At 37.3% G+C, this 20034-nt stretch overlaps 1 protein-coding gene across 1 annotated transcript in view; it reads left to right on the top strand.

The window, feature by feature from the left end:
* The window catches only part of LOC145243480 (thioredoxin, mitochondrial-like), a 29026-nt gene extending 9988 nt beyond the window's left edge, over positions 1–19038 (top strand). The window contains exons 2-4 of the mRNA XM_080106419.1: positions 802–1069; positions 7038–7161; positions 18832–19038. Coding sequence (XP_079962545.1) covers positions 804–1069; positions 7038–7161; positions 18832–18945 — 504 coding nt within the window. The 5' untranslated portion in view covers positions 802–803 and the 3' untranslated portion in view covers positions 18946–19038. The remainder of the gene's footprint in view (positions 1–801; positions 1070–7037; positions 7162–18831) is intronic.
* The last annotated feature ends 996 nt before the right edge of the window (positions 19039–20034 follow it).

Here is a 20034-nt window from a genome sequence, read left to right as displayed (position 1 = left end):
GCTTATGGTATGGTGACTGTTTGGTGGTCTGCGGCCAGTCTCATCCATCACAGCTTCTTCAATCTGGGTGAAATGATTAAGGCGGAGAAGTACTGCCGCCAAATTGATGAAATGCGCCAGAAGCTTCAACGTATGTGCCCGAGATTGGTCAATATGAAGGGACCAATTCTCCTCCATGACAACGCTCACCCGCATGTTGCTCCACTGCAGAAGCTGAATGAATTGGACTACGAGACTGTCTCATCAGGCATTTCACCGGACCTCTCGTCCACCGATTATCACTTTTTCAAGCGTCTCGACTACTTCCTGCGCGAAAAATGCTTCAAAAGCCGAGATGATGCTGAATCGGCCTTCAATGACTTCATCGTACTCTGGATTTCTATACGAATGAGATAAATAAGTTTGCTTCTCATTGGCAAAAATTTGTTGATTCTAATGGTTCTTATTTCAATTAATAAAGTTTATTGTGAAAGGAGTTATGATCTTTTGAAGTTGAACGTCAAAAAACATTATTTTTGCACCAACCTGAGTTATTGTTCTTGGATTTATTCTCAACCAATATTAGAAAACATATTATTTTTTTTAATTAAAAAACATTTTTTTTTATTAGAAAAAATTACCAAACTTGAAGGAGAAAATGACTAAAATGGAAAAGTAACCAGACTGGAAATGTTCATCAAAGTGTTTTCTTTGTTTATAAAAAGTAAAATTGCATACATGATTATTAAAGCAAGCATGACACACGTACTTTTATTGCGTAAATTAAGTTTGTTTTTTTTAACCCTTGTTTTTATTTTGTAGCCATGGCATATCGTCAACTGTCCAGACAGCTTTCCCGATGTATAGTACGTGTTTCCAACCAGAAGATCTGCCACCCCATGTTTAATTCACTACTGCGAAAAAATTCAATTCAAAATCCAAGCTTTGTTGTACCTGCTGCCACATGGAATAAAAGGCTGTATTCTTCGTCGTCTTCGCCATCCACCGTTTTTAATGTTCAAGATGAAGATGATTTCAAAAAACGAGTCCTTGAAAGCACGGTACCTGTCATTGTTGATTTCCACGCAACGTAAGCATCCAAGTATCTTGTTTGTCGGTGTCATCTTTGTTTTGGAATTTTTTGAATTTAGGAATTTTTTTTTTTTTTTTTTTTTTACAAAGGAGTCACCACTTATCAAGGCCTGGTGGCCACTCGAGGATAAAGGTATATATGAGTAGTGGAGATTTTGTAAATTGGATTACTTACGGGGACGCTTCATCAAGAACTTGTTTACGTTGGACTTGAAGAAAATCAAATTGTAGTCAGCTGGAAAGCAGGTAAACAGAAGACAATTCCACAAGCGTGCAGTTCTAAGAAAGAAGCTTTGTTCATGGAATCTATGTTTAGGTGTAGGCACAGGTAAAGAGTGGGGGAAATTATTGATAGTGATTTTGGCTAGATGAGTGTTTTTCATGGAAGTTTGACGAGGGGAGGGAACAATAGATTGGAGCTCAGTTGAGTACTTGCCATAAAAATAATGATAATGCAGAGACAGACTTGCAACATCTCTTCTGTGGTAAAGAGGTTGCAGAGAAGAGGGCATCCCCCCCACTAAGCTACAAAGTCTATTTTGAACTCTGTCAAAGCAGAATAAGGTGCTTCTAGTAGTTCCTGTCCAGATGTGGGAACAGTACTCCATCATTGGCCGTACCTAGCTATTATATAGGTAGAGAATTGCATCAGGAGTGAGATATCTACTGGAGCGATAGAAGGATCCTACCATTTTTCCAGCGGCCTTGGCAACGGATATTTACATAATTTGGATTATTCGGACTAATGTTCTCATCTTCTATGGATTAAATAAATGGTTCCATTCGAAATTCTATACAAATTCTCAGGTTTCGCAGAAAGATTTTCAAGTTTAGCAAGACACACCTGAAGAAGGTTGGAGGTTACTTCAGCCGAAACATTGTGAGAATAACATCCAAAACGAGAACAGTAGTCCAAACAATCCAAATTGTTAATCCCTCCTCAAATAACATTTAGTGGTTGGCATACATGTTATGTTTTCATCCAAAAAAAATCTTTAAAAAACCTATATGATGTACATACTCATCATGGAACAGGTATTTCATTCTCCAAAAATCACGTAAATTGATCAAGTAGTTTTTTTTTAATTAAGAAAATCAAATTTTATGACGAAGCGAGATATGTTTTGATACGCCATTTATATATATAAAAGGTAAAAATGGCGCGTGCATTTTTGTATGCCTGCAAAAGACTTTTGGAGGGGGGGGGGTCTCGACCACGTTACTATTTTTTACAACTTTTTATATACTCCCTAGATTATAATATATACGATTTGCGAATGGGCATCGTCTCTACATTTATTTCGATTGACTTTTATAAAATTCCCTCTATTCCGTCCTTTCGTGTGTTTGTTCGTCTTTTTTGTATAAATAAAGTGAAGTAGGCTGCCTGGCTTTCCTGCCAGGAATGTCTTGAAAGCAATTAGCTTTGATCAGTGTGGGAAAACCCTTCATATCAGACAATTGCTATTCATTTGAGAGTTCCCCTTTTTCGGAGGAGCTTGGTTTCCCGAACATCGGGAGGAAACAAATGAAACGGCGGAAAGTTTAACTGGCCTTCAGCCAACGTTCATTTCTGCACCTGCTTGAACTCATTCACTCAGCAAGTCAACTTTTTGGTTGACATCAATTAATTTGAACGCTTTTCACTTCTTGTCGCATCTTAGCGTAGCGGTAAGACGTCAGCTTTTCTTTCACTTTCTTTTTTGCCTTCGCATCACAGATTCGAGCTTGCCTCCCTACTAAAACTTTTTTTCTAAACAAGCACCTGGGCAATGCCGGGCATCCTCGCTAGTCTAATATATAAAAGGTAAAATGTGTGTGTGTGTTTGTTTGTTTGTATGTTTGCCAAAAACTTCCGACAGATGCGTCGGAACCTGACCAAACTGGTATCGTTTTCAAGCTCGATCTTTTGAACGACAAATATCGAAAAATTGGCTCAAAACATTAATTCCCTCATCCTCAACTGGCCAGTTTTTTTACAAGGAGGGGTTGGTTTTTGCGTAGCCATTTTTGCAAGTCATTGTTCCCTTTTCGATTGATTACGCTTAATTTCGATGTTCGCCATTTCCGGTTGTGCAATGGAGACATCGACTAAGACGTTAGCTTTTTTTTCTCCTTCACGTTATGGATTCGAGCCTGCCTGCCTACTACCACTTTTTTTTTTTTTAACACATCTCTCCACTCTCCTGTTTTGCTTTTTTTTTTTACTCAACACACCCAGGCAATGCCAGGTATGCCCCGCTAGTATTTAATAGGGAGGAGACAACTCAATTCGAACTATCAGATCAAAATCAGCTTTGTAATAGGTACGATTTCCTATTAAAATTGTAAAAAAACAATGATTTTCTATATAAAAAACAAACTACTTGATTGATTTACATGACATTTGGAATATAACATCTTCGTTCTGTTATGAATACATACATCGTAAAGAGTTTTTTGCAATTTAGTTTTTAAAATATAATTTTGAATAAGCAATAATAATAATTTTTTCATATGCGCAGGTGTTTATATTTTATCCTTTTATCCTCTTTGTCATTTCTTTCCATCTTTACTGCGTTTCATGTGTGGTTGCATCGTCTAGTGGTTGTTGATTATCTCAACTGTTTAACTAAAACGAATAAACTTCTCATGCAGGAAAAGCACAACAAAGACGTTTGCTGAGTTTCTTCAAGGTTTTATCGAAAAGAAAAGACCCTAGAAGTGAGAGACTAATTTACTAATATAAATAATTATTTCCTTTTTAGTAACTTACTAGTGTAAGAAATGAGTGATGCAATGAACAGTGACTCGAGGTAACATTTGTCTTATTTCTACATTATTGGGCACGGTTCGTTCACATGCTACCAAGAAAATAATGAGACATGTTGGATATGTTTTTGATGGTTCCACACCAGAAACACTTGCATGAGAGTCATATGTTACATAGTAGGGGCTCTACGTAAGTTACAATGAAGTTATCTAGTATGAATTTTGATAAGGGTCACCTTTAGTTCATGTAAGAATAACCTATCTGCAAACAGAATTGTACCCAGAGATGGGTGACACAAATTAAAGCAGAGGGGGGGGGGGTCAACAGATCGAACTGTAGACAAAACAAGGTTTGATAATAAGGACAACATCACATCTTCGAGTGAGAGGAATAAAACTTTTCAGAGTCTTTCTGTTGGAAGCATGTGAATGAAATGTAGAAATGATTGAGTTTTAGGATTTCTCAATATTTTCTGTTTAGCATTGATCATCGGCTGACCTTTTTCTGTTGGAGGTGTTTACAGCTGGAGTTTGGTCCTGCAACTGAAACAAAATAACAAATTTAAATGAGAAATGTGAAAAAAACCTTTGTCGAATATAGTGATAAAATCATTTTGTATTTATTGTTTTTGTTGTTGTAAGCCAGTTGTATCAATTAAGATAAAAATGAAATGTAATAAGTCCTCAGACGTACCTCTCCATCGTACAGTATCTATGGCTGACTGGGATAGTTTCCGTACATTTATATCGGATCTTCCTCTGCGTTCCATGTTTAAAAAGGATGTGTCGTCTATAGTATCAGACCTGACAGAATGGTTAATTGTAGGTATAGACAATTTCATACCCTTGAAAAAGTTCCAGCAAAAACCTAACAGCCAGCCATGGTTTTCTCCAGAATGTGCTGCTGCTATTGCGCACAGAAATCACTTTTTCCACTGCTTCCAACGTAATAGATGTATGGAAACTAAAGCCGTTTTCAGGACTACCAGCAACCATTGTAAGAAAGTAATAAGGAACGCAAGAGAGTTGTATGCTCAGTCCGTCAAGTTCAAAGTAGCTGAGCAGCGGCTTGGTTCCCACCAGTTTTGGCAAATTGCAAACAGAATCCTGAACAGAAGTATGTGCTCCATCCCAACTATCATCAATGGACCTAAATTAATCTCGTCAGCATCAGACAAAGCCAAACTCTTTGCCAAGAACTTTGCAGCCAATTCTACCCTTTGCGACCAAGGCCGCCAACCCCCAATATTTCCTCCTGTATCAGAAAACACACTATGTGATATACAAATATCTGTATGTGATGTTGCCAAGCTAATCAAAAACCTTGATTCCAGTAAAGCAACCGGCCCTGACGATATTCCAATTATAGTACTCAAAAAACTTCAACCAGAACTAGCACCCATACTTTCAAAACTGTTTAAACGTTTTCTTAAGGAGAATTGCTTCCCATCACCCTGGAAAATCTCATCAGTATGCCCTGTATTTAAGAATTCAGGTGATCGTTCATCCCCCTCTCAGTGCAGGCCAATAAGTCTCTTGTGCGTCATGAGTAAGTTGCTAGAATCTGTGTTAAATAGAGAAGTAATCAACCATCTCAGCAAAAATAACCTTCTTAGTGACACACAATATGGTTTCCGTTCTGCTAGATCTACAGCAGATGTGCTTACAGTTATATCTCATAGGATTAGCGAATCTCTCGACAGAGGCAACCTCTCTAGGGCAATTGCTCTTGACATATCAAAGGCCTTTGATAGGGTATGGCATAAAGGTTTACTTCACAAGATCTCCAGCTATGGTATTGCTGGAAATGTCTTCTCAATTATTAAATCATTTCTCTCTGATAGGTTCATAAAAGTAGTAGTTGATGGGTAAAAATCAGAAGCTCACAGTATAAATGCTGGAGTCCCTCAGGGGTCGATCCTGGGCCCAACTCTTTTCCTGATCTACATTAATGATCTTCCAAATCACATCCTTACATCATTCGTTGACATCTATGCTGATGACACTACCATCTATGGTAGCATATCTAAGACAGTAAACGACCAAGCTCTCTCCGATTCTCTCTCCTCTGATCTTGATCACGTTGTACAATGGGGAAAGGAGTGGCTGGTTACTTTTAATGCATCTAAAACCAAGCTTCTATCTTTACATCATCAACGTTCTGATCCCCATCTGGCATCAATTAAAATGAATGGCTCTCGCCTTGGGGAGGCCTCAAGTTTTCATAGGCTTCTAGGCTTGACCTTTATTCCTGATCTTAAATGGAATACGTACATCAAATCTGTTGCCAAGGCCGCTGGAAAAACGGTCGGATCCTTCTATCGATCCAGTAGATATCTCACTGCTGATGCAATTCTCTATCTATATAAGAGCCAAATACGTCCAAGGATGGAATACTGTTGCCACATATGGGCAGGAGCTGCTAAAAAAGACTTGTCCTGCTTTGATAGGGTTCAAAATAGACTTTGTGGCCTGGTGGGAGATGTCCTTTTCTCTTCACTGCAACCTCTATCTCACAGAAGAGATGTTGCGAGTTTGTCTCTGCTTTATCGTTATTTTCATGGAAAGTGTTCAACTGAGCTTCAATCTATGGTCCCCCCTTGCCAAACTTTCACAAGAAACACTAGACTAGCTGAAAACATTATCAATAATTTTCCCCACTCTTTATCTGTGCCTAAACCTAAACATAGATTCCATGATCAAAGCTTCTTTCTTAGAACTGCACGCCTGTGGAATTGTCTTCTGTTTTCCTGCTTTCCAGCTGTCTATAATATGGTTATCTTCAAGTCCAATGTGAACAAGTTTCTGATGAGCCGTTCCACTTAAGTTAACAAATTTACCGAACTTCCATTACTATCGATTACTATATTGTCCTTTTGACTACTCTACACTCTTTAACCCTTATCCTTGAGTGGCCTATCGGCCTTGATAAGTGGTGACGTCTATGTAAAAAAAAAAAAAAAAAAAAAAAAAAAGCCCGATATTTCACTGATAAATAGCCTCATCAGGGTAGGAAGTCTGATCCGTAAGTTTTTTCTTTTTTTTTTTGGTGTTACGGCGGAAGCAATACCTCGGGGCAGAAAAGAAGAGAAATGTACGTCCTATTTCGGTAAATCCATGTGTGTGATGCTCTGGTTTTCGAGCGGAAATTTAAAAAAAAAAAATTGATATTTTTTTTTCTATTTTGACATAAAAACATAATTTTCTATCCGCAGGTGGTGTGGACCATGCAAATTACTTGCTCCTCGTCTTGAAAAGATTGTTGATAATCAAAATGGTGATGTGGTTTTAGCAAAAGTAGATGTTGATGACCATGTGGAAATAGCCATGCAATATGGGGTGAGTCTTGGATTTTTCACGTTGTAATGACAAATGATAATGTCCATCAGAATAATATTTTGCATGATGATAAAGTCTTACCTCCCATTTTTTTTAAAATGTTTTTATGATATTTTTACTTAAACCCGTCAAAATGAAACTTACTTATGCTAATTAGTTTAATGTACTTGCAAACAATTCTGATCTGTACAAAATGTCCTTTAATTTAATATTCTACAAGTCATATTTTGTTAATAATTTCTTTAAATCATGTTGTGGTGGCCATTTTGGATTTCCCGTTCGCCATCTTGGATTTTTCATGATGTTATATTGGGAAATTATAATGTCCATGAGAATAATACTTCCTATAATGATAAATCCTTACTTACCATTTTTTTAGCTGTTTTTATGATGTTTCTACTTAAAGCTGTTAAAATGAAACTGGAATATGCTAATTAGTCCATAGTTACCAAGTGAGATGGTCGTAAATAACGCTAACTGAACCTTTGTGACATTATGATAATATGTTCAAAATTTCATCATATTATCTTTAAAAAATTTGAAGATACAACTTTTTAAAGATGGGTTAGCCTGTAAATTTTACAAATTTCCTACCATTTTCAGTCACAAGCTTATATGCGTTTGAATAGGACTGACTTAAGGCAAAATGTCCAGTGAACCACACATTTTTTGATACTTTGAATGGTCATAACTCCAGTTCTAACAAGCCGATTATAAAAAACTAAAGATAATATTTCTTTGTTTTTTATGCTCTTTTCAATAATGCTTGATTTGAGTTTATTCAATCTAAAAAAAAAATGGTGTGGTATTGCTACTGCTCCAGTAGATATCTCACTCCTGATGCAATTCTCTACCTATATAAAAGCCAGGTATGGCCAATGATGGAGTACTGTTGCCACATCTGGGCAGGAGCTGCTAGAAGCAGCTCAAAATAAACTTCGTAGCTTAGTGAGGATGCCCTTTCGCACAGAAGAGACATTGCGAGCCTGTTTCTGCTTTATTATTATTTTTATGGCAAGTACTCGTCTGAGTTTCAATATGTGGTCCCCCCTCGCCAAACTTTCATGAAAAACACTCGTCTAGCCAAAACCACTATCAATAATTTCCCACACTCTTTATCTGTGCCTAAACCTAAAAGTAGATTCCATGAACAAGGTTTCTTTCTTAGAACTGCACACCTGTGGAACTCTCTTCCATTTGCCTGCTTTCCAGCTGACTAAAATTTGTCTTCAAGTCCAATGTAAACAAGTTCTTGATAAACCGTCCCTCTAAGTAATCCAATTTACAAAATCTCCACTACTTATGATTACTACGCTATAATCCCCATAACTAATGTATACCATTATCCTCGAGTAGCCTCCAGGCCTGATGAGTGGTGACTCCTTTGTAAAAAAAAAAAGCTTGATTGTTGGAATTAGAACCGGTTACTTCAAAAAACGATACAAATTATAATCCATTTGCGTTAAGGTCCTGGATATGACCTTAAACTCTATCCGATGGTGAGGCCCCAGCTTGCAGGTTGAGGACTGTGGAGCCACCCCTTAATTGCCATTGCTCTCATGTCCACTCTGACCCGGAGTGGTAGTACCTGTTAGGGTTCCAACTATGGGTTGAATAGAAACCGACTTGAAAAAAAACATATTCTATTAAAAATCTTTCTTCAAAATCACTGGATTCGGCCTTAAATAACCTGAAAAGGGTTGATATGCTGTAAAACAAAAACAACCAACCAACCAATTTGCGTTAAATAATTTTATCCTATAAACTTTTGTGATTCACATGACATGTAAATTGAATGTCAAGAGAAAAAAAAGTTGTTATTAATTCAGAGACCAATTTTATTTTTCATCATTAAAGATCAAGAAAGGAAAATCATAAATTAATTATTTATAATGTGTTTAGCCTCTTTTTCACTTTTTGCTTAAAAATTACCCGTCCAAAACAGAACAGGTTTCTTATTTGCTTAATCATGCCTTTTAGATGTAACTAAGTGAATGTGAGAACACTTTTTATAAAATTATCAGGTTCTTTGTATTATTTTGATTAATCGGACAATTATTCTAATTTTGAGTGTTATTAGCACAACGTTCCAGTTGCTGCACTCCACGACCGTCTGCAATTTTTCAGGATATGCTAACTGTAAACATGAGTGAAAAATTGTTTTACAGAACAAAAGATCGAACCCACGCAGATTTTCATTTTTTTTTTTTAAAAACACAATGACAGGGAGACAACTCCAAGGGAAGAAAGGTTTTTTTGTGATGTTACTTGCATAACACCACCACCCTCACACATATATATATATATATATATATATATATATATATATATATATATATATATATATATATATAATATTATAAGGTTATATAATTCATACATAATTTCATGTAAATACATATATTATAAGTCGGATATACTCAGGATTTAACCGGCTTCCTCCGAAGGAGGAAGTTTCATGGGAGTATGAAATTCACAAGCGAAAGTCATCCCCTCTTTTTGATTGACTAGCCTTAATTTAAACATTCGTCACTTCCGGTTTGGCAATGGGCATAACAGCAAAGACGTCATTTTTTTTCATGTTCTTTTCCTCTTTTGTGGTATGGGTTCAAGCCTGCCTACTACCACTTTTTTTTTTTTGCTCAACACACACCTCCAAACACCCGGACAATTCTTGGCACCCAGGCTAGTCTAATCTATAAAAGGCAAAATGGGCGCGAGCGTTTGTGTGCGTCTGCGAAAGATTTTTTGCATCGGGGTTCTTGTGTATTTTGCATACTTCCCAGATTGTAATATCTCAGATTTGCAAACGGGCTCCATCTCTACCTTTTTTTTGATCGAGTTAAACAAAATTACCACCGTGGCATTGTCTCGGATGTTTGTTTGGTTTTTTCGAATAAAGCAAAACTGTTCGAAAAAGCGACAAAGCATTTCTTGGCCTTTGAGCCGGGATTGATGCTTCACTTAAGTAAATTGGTTCTCCGTCAATGTAGGGTAAACCCTTCATACTGAGACAATTACTTTTTATTTGGATATTGCCAGAGTGCTCCCTTTTTGGGCCGAGCTGCTTTCCCCCAACATTAAAAACGACCTTGTGTCTAATTTGCTTTCGTGGGAAGCAAATAAATACAAAGCATTTAAATCATTGTACGTTCAATTGACTATGCTTAAATTTGACGCACTCAACTTCTGTTTGCGCGATGGCAACATCGGCTAACGCGTTACGCTTTTTTTCTCTCTTCGCATTACAGGTTCGATCCTGCCTGCCTTCTACCGCATTTTTTTTTTTACACCTCGCTCCATCCTGTTGTCCCTCCCCCTCCTACCTCTTATGCCAAGTACCCCCTCTAGTCTATATATATAAAAGGTAAAATGTGTGTGTGTGTGTCCCACAAAAACTTTCGACAGAGGTGATGGATTTTCAACAGATCGGTATCATTTTGAAGCTCAAACTTTCCGACAGCAAATATCGAAAAATTGGCTAAAATCATTCATTCCTTCACCTTCAATGGATCTCTTTTCTATAAGGAGGGGTAGCAAAAAATTGTTCCTTCATGACAAGATATCATCTACACATGCATAAACTCGTGCAAAAGATGTTACCCATTGAATTCGCCTAAATATTATAAAAACTGACCCACATTTGCCCACGTGGTCATGGCACAATGGTTAAGGTGACAACATCCGATAAATTTTTTTCTTCAATTTTTAAACTTTTAATATTGAAACAGGGTTATTTATGCAGTTTTTTTCGCTTTTTGTTATTTTTTTTTGTTTTTTTTTTTCCGAACACGTTCAATTTTTTTTTCCTTTTTTTTTGTTTATGTTTTCCCAATTTTTTTAAAGAAGTTTTATGTTTGTTTGCTGTTTTTTTTTAATTTTTTAAAAAGTTTAACATCGTTTTTTTATATAATATTTAAACAGGGTGATTACTTCGCTTATTCTTTACTTTACCCTCTCCCCCTACACACACATCTTGGGTAAACAAACCCAAAAAAACTGCCTCGCAGTAAAAAGTCTATGGCGTGATATTTAACCTCATTAAATCCACGTACCTTGCAATTGTTTTTAATCCTTAAATTGAAATGCTTTTCAGTTACTTTCCCCTGCTGGCCTAGCAGTAACATGTCAGGTATTTTTCACACTTTTTTTTTTCATCTTCGCCTCAAGGCTTTGGGTTCGATCCTACCTACCTTTCCAAACTTTTTTTTTTTAAAGAAGTTAAAGATCGTTTTTTTTTTGTTTTATTTTATCATATTTAATATATTATGTTATATAATATATACATTTTTTTCATGTGTATACATTTATAATAAGGTTATATAATATATACATTTTTTCATATATATGTATAATATTATGAGGTTATATAATATGTACATTTGGTCATATATACATAATATTATAAGTTATTACCTTACACTTCTTCGAGAACCGTACATTCCTATATTTTTCCTGGTGAGAATTCACTGCCAAAATCGGTTAGATTCAATGGAAGTTGCAACATCTTTTCTCTCTATTATATTCCTCCTTTCCCCGCTCCCCATTTATATGCATCGGATGCGTTCACAAGGAACAGTATGAGGAAACACCAGTTTGGAATCGTATAAGGTTATTTATGACTTTTTTTTTTTTTTTTTTTATTATTCTTTCCCTGATTTATGCTTTCTATTTTTACCCTAAATAATATGAAAATAAAAAAAATATAAAAAGAAAACGCAATTATTATTATTGTTTTCTTCTTGCTTTTTTTTTCGGTTAGTGTAAGACGCAACCTGCGGGACTAACCAGTTCTTACTTCCGGTTTTAACGACTCTAACCTTGAAGTATAACTATGACCTTTATTTATTTATTGCTAGCAACTAAACATTTAGTTTTACACAAAGAATTAATTCTTTACTGTTTATTATTACAACGCAACGATATCGTGAATTCACTTGCATTACACTTATATTAAAACTAAAATAAATTCATTTAGAATTCAAGAAAACAAAAAAATTAATTTAGAATTTGTTCACTGCAGAATTGATATTTGACCTAATTCACTTTTTAGTTAATTCATCACGTTTTTTTTCTTTCTTTTTTTTTTTTTTGCGCTTCCGCCTCAATGATTTGAGTTCGAGCTCCCCTCCCTCCCCCCTCAAACTTTTTGGGGATTTTTCAAACACCCGGGCGCCGCCAGACCGTTCATTTTTTAAATTGTTTTTTTTTTTTTTTTTTTTTTTTTTACGATTTTTTCTTGATAGTTTTAACATTTGTTTTTATGATATTTAAACAGGTTTATTACTTCGCTTTGTTTTTCATTTTACCCCCCCCCCAACCACACACGCATCTAAAAACCCGGGCAATGCTGGGTACCCACCACTAGTATATATATATATATAATGTGTATATTATTTCATTTACATACATATATACTAAAATATATTGTGAAAAATATTTGAATTCCATAACAGTGAAAATTTCCAAATACGTGTCTTTCAACTGACTTTTTGTTTAAGAAAAATTTCTTTTCATTTCGATACAGCCATAACTACAATAATGACCTCCATTGTTTTTATCAAAATTGAAAATATTTTCAAATTTTCACAATTATGGAATCCGTGTATCTTTTACTCAACTCTTTTGAAGAAGAATCACTTAAAGATTTCACTTTTATTTTGATACTATCATAACTATGATGAAAATCTTTGATATTTTCTATCAACATTTTGCCAGTCATGGTTAAATTGCTCTACTGTCGTATGGATGCCTTGGGAAAGGCAAGTACTAAGGGAGTAAACCAAGCCAAAAAAATCCAGTTTGAAGTCCTAATAGGCAAATAGTGAAGCACTACAACACTTTTTCGGCAACTGATAGGCAGATAGTGAAGCACTACAACACTTTTTCGGCAACTGATAGGCAGATAGTGAAGCACTGCAACACTTTTTCGGCAACTGATAGGCAGATAGTGAAGCACTGCAACACTTTTTCGGCAACTGATAGGCAGATAGTGAAGCACTGCAACACTTTTTCGGCAACTGATAGGCAGATAGTGAAGCACTGCAACACTTTTTCGGCAACTGATAGGCAGATAGTGAAGCACTGCAACACTTTTTCGGCAACTGATAGGCAGATAGTGAAGCACTGCAACACTTTTTCGGCAACTGATAGGCAGATAGTGAAGCACTGCAACACTTTTTCGGCAACTGATAGGCAGATAGTGAAGCACTGCAACACTTTTTCGGCAACTGATAGGCAGATAGTGAAGCACTGCAACACTTTTTCGGCAACTGATAGGCAGATAGTGAAGCACTGCAACACTTTTTCGGCAACTGATAGGCAGATAGTGAAGCACTGCAACACTTTTTCGGCAACTGATAGGCAGATAGTGAAGCACTGCAACACTTTTTCGGCAACTGATAGGCAGATAGTGAAGCACTGCAACACTTTTTCGGCAACTGATAGGCAGATAGTGAAGCACTGCAACACTTTTTCGGCAACTGATAGGCAGATAGTGAAGCACTGCAACACTTTTTCGGCAACTGATAGGCAGATAGTGAAGCACTGCAACACTTTTTCGGCAACTGATAGGCATATAGTGAAGCACTGCAACACTTTTTCGGCAACTGATAGGCAGATAGTGAAGCACTGCAACACTTTTTCGGCAACTGATAGGCAGATAGTGAAGCACTGCAACACTTTTTCGGCAACTGATAGGCAGATAGTGAAGCACTACAACACTTTTTCGGCAACTGATAGGCAGATAGTGAAGCACTGCAACACTTTTTCGGCAACTGATAGGCAGATAGTGAAGCACTGCAACACTTTTTCGGCAACTGATAGGCAGATAGTGAAGCACTGCAACACTTTTTCGGCAACTGATAGGCAGATAGTGAAGCACTACAACACTTTTTCGGCAACTGATAGGCAGATAGTGAAGCACTACAACACTTTTTCGGCAACTGATAGGCAGATAGTGAAGCACTGCAACACTTTTTCGGCAACTGATAGCCAAATAGTGAAGCACTGCAACACTTTTTCGGCAACTGATAGGCAAATAGTGAAGCACTGCAACACTTTTTCGGCAACTGATAGGCAGATAGTGAAGCACTACAACACTTTTTCGGCAACTGATAGGCAAATAGTGAAGCACTGCAACACTTTTTCGGCAACTGATAGGCAGATAGTGAAGCACTACAACACTTTTTCGGCAACTGATAGGCAGATAGTGAAGCACTGCAACACTTTTTCGGCAACTGATAGGCATATAGTGAAGCACTGCAACACTTTTTCGGCAACTGATAGGCAGATAGTGAAGCACTGCAACACTTTTTCGGCAACTGATAGGCAAATAGTGAAGCACTGCAACACTTTTTCGGCAACTGATAGGCAAATAGTGAAGCACTACAACACTTTTTCGGCAACTGATAGGCAAATAGTGAAGCACTGCAACACTTTTTCGGCAACTGATAGGCAGATAGTGAAGCACTACAACACTTTTTCGGCAACTGATAGGCAAATAGTGAAGCACTGCAACACTTTTTCGGCAACTGATAGGCAAATAGTGAAGCACTGCAACACTTTTTCGGCAACTGATAGGCAAATAGTGAAGCACTGCAACACTTTTTCGGCAACTGATAGGCAAATAGTGAAGCACTGCAACACTTTTTCGGCAACTGATAGGCAAATAGTGAAGCACTACAACACTTTTTCGGCAACTGATAGGCAGATAGTGAAGCACTGCAACACTTTTTCGGCAACTGATAGGCAGATAGTGAAGCACTACAACACTTTTTCGGCAACTGATAGGCAAATAGTGAAGCACTGCAACACTTTTTCGGCAACTGATAGGCATATAGTGAAGCACTGCAACACTTTTTCGGCAACTGATAGGCAAATAGTGAAGCACTGCAACACTTTTTCGGCAACTGATAGGCATATAGTGAAGCACTACAACACTTTTTCGGCAACTGATAGGCAGATAGTGAAGCACTGCAACACTTTTTCGGCAACTGATAGGCAAATAGTGAAGCACTGCAACACTTTTTCGGCAACTGATAGGCAAATAGTGAAGCACTGCAACACTTTTTCGGCAACTGATAGGCAAATAGTGAAGCACTACAACACTTTTTCGGCAACTGATAGGCAAATAGTGAAGCACTGCAACACTTTTTCGGCAACTGATAGGCAGATAGTGAAGCACTGCAACACTTTTTCGGCAACTGATAGGCAGATAGTGAAGCACTACAACACTTTTTCGGCAACTGATAGGCAAATAGTGAAGCACTGCAACACTTTTTCGGCAACTGATAGGCAAATAGTGAAGCACTGCAACACTTTTTCGGCAACTGATAGGCAAATAGTGAAGCACTGCAACACTTTTTCGGCAACTGATAGCCAAATAGTGAAGCACTGCAACACTTTTTCGGCAACTGATAGGCAAATAGTGAAGCACTGCAACACTTTTTCGGCAACTGATAGGCAAATAGTGAAGCACTGCAACACTTTTTCGGCAACTGATAGGCAAATAGTGAAGCACTGCAACACTTTTTCGGCAACTGATAGGCAAATAGTTAAGCACTGCAACACTTTTTCGGCAACTGATAGGCAAATAGTGAAGCACTGCAACACTTTTTCGGCAACTGATAGGCAGATAGTGAAGCACTGCAACACTTTTTCGGCAACTGATAGGCAGATAGTGAAGCACTGCAACACTTTTTCGGCAACTGATAGGCAGATAGTGAAGCACTACAACACTTTTTCGGCAACTGATAGGCAGATAGTGAAGCACTGCAACACTTTTTCGGCAACTGATAGGCAGATAGTGAAGCACTGCAACACTTTTTCGGCAACTGATAGGCAAATAGTGAAGCACTGCAACACTTTTTCGGCAACTGATAGGCAGATAGTGAAGCACTGCAACACTTTTTCGGCAACTGATAGGCAGATAGTGAAGCACTGCAACACTTTTTCGGCAACTGATAGGCAAATAGTGAAGCACTGCAACACTTTTTCGGCAACTGATAGGCAGATAGTGAAGCACTGCAACACTTTTTCGGCAACTGATAGGCAGATAGTGAAGCACTGCAACACTTTTTCGGCAACTGATAGGCAAATAGTGAAGCACTGCAACACTTTTTCGGCAACTGATAGGCAGATAATGAAGCACTGCAACACTTTTTCGGCAACTGATAGGCAGATAGTGAAGCACTACAACACTTTTTCGGCAACTGATAGGCAAATAGTGAAGCACTGCAACACTTTTTCGGCAACTGATAGGCAGATAGTGAAGCACTGCAACACTTTTTCGGCAACTCCTGCAACTATGCTGGCTTCGACTCTATCGGCTTGCTTTCCATCGGACTTTGTCTACAATGTTTAGAGGGGGATCTCTCTCTCTCTCTATAACAGGCATGAAGGGAAAACAAATGAACACATATCTAAGGAATTGGCAGAAAAACTAGAGGATGACCTCCAATCTGTAGTGGAATGGGGACAAAAACGTATGGTCACATTCAATGCTGCCAAGACTAAGCTTGTTTCCTTCAATTACCACCAATAGCGATGGCCAAGAACACATTGACTGAAAGTACTTCTTTTAAACTCCTCGGCCTAACGTTTACAGGGAACATGAACTGGAATAGATACATTGAGAGCAAGTGGATACGGAATTTTAACCAACTTTTGTTGGAGTTTACCATTATTGAATATTTTACTGTTCACCCGACCATCCATTCAAGTGAAATAATTTTTCTTTTGTCCCCATTGCCTCTGCTTTATTATTTTTTTTAGTTTCATTAAATACTTTTGCAAGCAAAATCCGATTCTACATTTTGCTAATTCCTACCCTCTGATGAGAAGGAAAGTATTTCTTTCAAAATTCTGTGGATTAAGGACAATCTATTTTGTGTTTCCTTTTTGAAAATTAAATATGTTTTTAACTCTTCTTAAAGTGTTTTTAACATGTTTTATTAACTATGAGGGGCGTGCAATAAGTAATGCCCCTGACCCACTTCCCATAGCAGTAGAGCAACGAAACTCGGCACAGTTATTAGTCTTTCTCTACAAAGGAACCATCCAGAGTTATGCATTTCTCCCATCGTTTGATGCAGCTCTGGGAACCGTTTTTGTAGAACACTCCAGGTGTGTCCTCCAACCACGACGTGACTTCAGAAATCAAGGCTGCATCATCTGGGAAACGCTTTCTTTTCAAAAACAACTTCATGGCTGGGAAGAGGTAAAAGTCAGATGGTGCAAGGCCAGGAGAGTAGGGAGGATGGGGAAAGATTTCATAACCACACGCCCATGCTTCTGATCTGGCGACATGCGAGTTGTGGACCGGAGCGTTTTCCTGCAGGAGGAGGGTACCTTTGTTGATCTTGCCCTGCCTCTTGATTTTGATAACTTCCCTTAATTTCCTCAAAAGTGAAGCATAATAGGCTCCTGTAATTGTATTGCTAGGAAAGCTGTCATCACTACTCTGTCCTGGTCCCAGAAGACTGTGAGCATGACCTTGCCAGCAGAGGGCTGCACCCTTGCCTTCTTTGGAGATGCTGAGTCCAAGTGCTTCCACTGCATTGACTGGGCTTTGGTCTCTGGATCATAGTGATGGACCCAGGTTTCATCCTGTGTAATCAGTCTTTTGAAAAACTTTGACTCATCTTCTTGGCACATCTCCAAATTCATCCTTGAGCACTCGACATGTTCTCGCTTCTGGAATGGTGTGAGCAACCTGGGAATCCATCTGGCAAACACCTTATGCATATGCAAATGGTCATGAATGATAGTTCCCACAGACCCTGTACTAATCTTGACATCTTGGGCTATTCGGCGAATAGTAATGCGCCAATCTTCCAAAATGGCAGCCTCAACTTGACAGACAGATGCCTCATCAATGGCAGAAGGGGGGGGGACCAGATCTGGGAGCTGTTTCCACAGACTTCCGGTCATGTTTGAATTCACGATGCCAGCGTTTTACAAGGTCATATGATGGAGCATTATCACCATAAGTTTCTTTCATTTCATCAAAAGTTTCCTGTGGTGTGCGTCCTTTCAAATACAAAAACCGGATCACTGATCGACATTCAACAGGCTCCATTTCACACCTGACTCAGTTCAAACACCTGTAAAACAGAAACAACAATTAGTTCAGAGCTGTAATTTGCCACATAACTCGTAGAGATATAAATCATTGCACATGCAAAATTTCAGCTAGATCAGACAACTGGAAGTGGGTCAGGGGCATTACTTATTGCACACCCCTCGTACATTTTGTTGCAATTTAAAAACATTATCTTTCATCTAGCAATTAATGATATAGATATAAAATTTTCAAAGATTTTTTTTTAAAGTGCAACAGAATGTAAATTACATAAAATAAATCCAAGGTAATTTTTTGATTCAATTTAAATTAAATTTTTATACCTTACTTTGTAAAATTTATAAAAGTGCACTTTGAAGATAAATAAATTCCAAATTGAATTTTTAAAGCCTATAGTAAAAACATTTTGTTTAACAATTTTCATATTTTTCATGCCTTGGATGAAATGCTTTTCTAACTTATATTCATTAATCAAATGAATTTGCTACAATTTTTAGTTGTTATTTTATGTTTTAAAACTGATTGATTGATTTCTGATTTGTAAATTTATTTTTTCTCATATTTTGCCAACATTTTTCCATTTCCAGGTACAGTCAGTTCCAACTGTCATTGCAGTTTCCAAGGGAGAAAAAGTTGACGAATTTATTGGACTTCAATCCGACGACATTCTTGAATCCTTTGTAGAAAAGCTAAAGCTATAATCAATTAATTGTGTAATTTTTAGATTTTTAGGATTGGCTGCGGATTATGTTGACAGTAAAGAGAAAAATAAAATCAGAAGACTTTGAAGAAAATCGTTGGATATTTTAGTTGTCTTTGCTTGTGCGTGTGAAAACATTTTGATAACTCATATGAAACTAATATAGCTGAAGTAGTCGTGTCTAATGGCTATGCTTGAATTTTATAGCCAAGATGAGAAATGAAAAATGTTTAACTCTATTGCAACATTCAATAAATTGAATAAATCAAGAATTGTTAGGAAAATCATTTTAAATAATAAAAAAAATAATAACATTAGCATTTACCTTTTTGAACACTTTGTTAAGAAAAAGGAACTCTTAGCCAAGTCAAATTATTGCACACATTTAAAGCAATTATATATATATATATATATATATATATATATATATATATATATATATATATTTGTATATATTGGCAGCAAGTCATTATTCAAGCACGTCTGATTGAACACAACAGAGTTATTCTCGGTCCCGATTTTTTGGGGATATCTTTTCGCCAAGCGGTCTTTTTTATTTCGGCTGGCATGTTGTATATAATGGCGCCCAAAACTATAAATACACCAAGCCTCAAAGAAAAAAGAAAACGATAACAACAACAGTCGCTCCTGATGACGATCAGACGCACCGATAGAAAGCGCTTGAGAAGAATGTGGCTGAACAACAACTTTTGGGCACCATTTTATGCAACATGCCAGCTGAAATAAGACGTTCTCAACATAATCATATGATGGAATATTATGGGTAATTTCTAAGATATCTCAGTATATATATATCATTGTTTTTTAAATTATATATATATATATATTTGTAGTCATCGGCATACAGTCCTGTTTCGTTGTATCACAACTCATCAGTGCCGCTAGACTAGCATCTCTCCCAAGCCAAGGATTGAACCTAGAACCGTCTTGTTGACAGTCGGCAGTTCTCCCACTCAACCACAGAAGGGACGCTCGCAAATAACTCGTCGGAATGTCTATTTAAATAGACATCTGCCACCACTCTTACAGTGCTCAAACCCCCTATTTGTAAACAAACAAACAACGAGCA

This window comes from Euprymna scolopes, chromosome 22 (assembly GCF_053919585.1).
Source record: "Euprymna scolopes isolate OS-2025 chromosome 22, ASM5391958v1, whole genome shotgun sequence".
Lineage (NCBI taxonomy): Eukaryota > Metazoa > Mollusca > Cephalopoda > Sepiida > Sepiolidae > Euprymna > Euprymna scolopes.
This window is presented reverse-complemented; position numbering and strand designations above follow the sequence as displayed.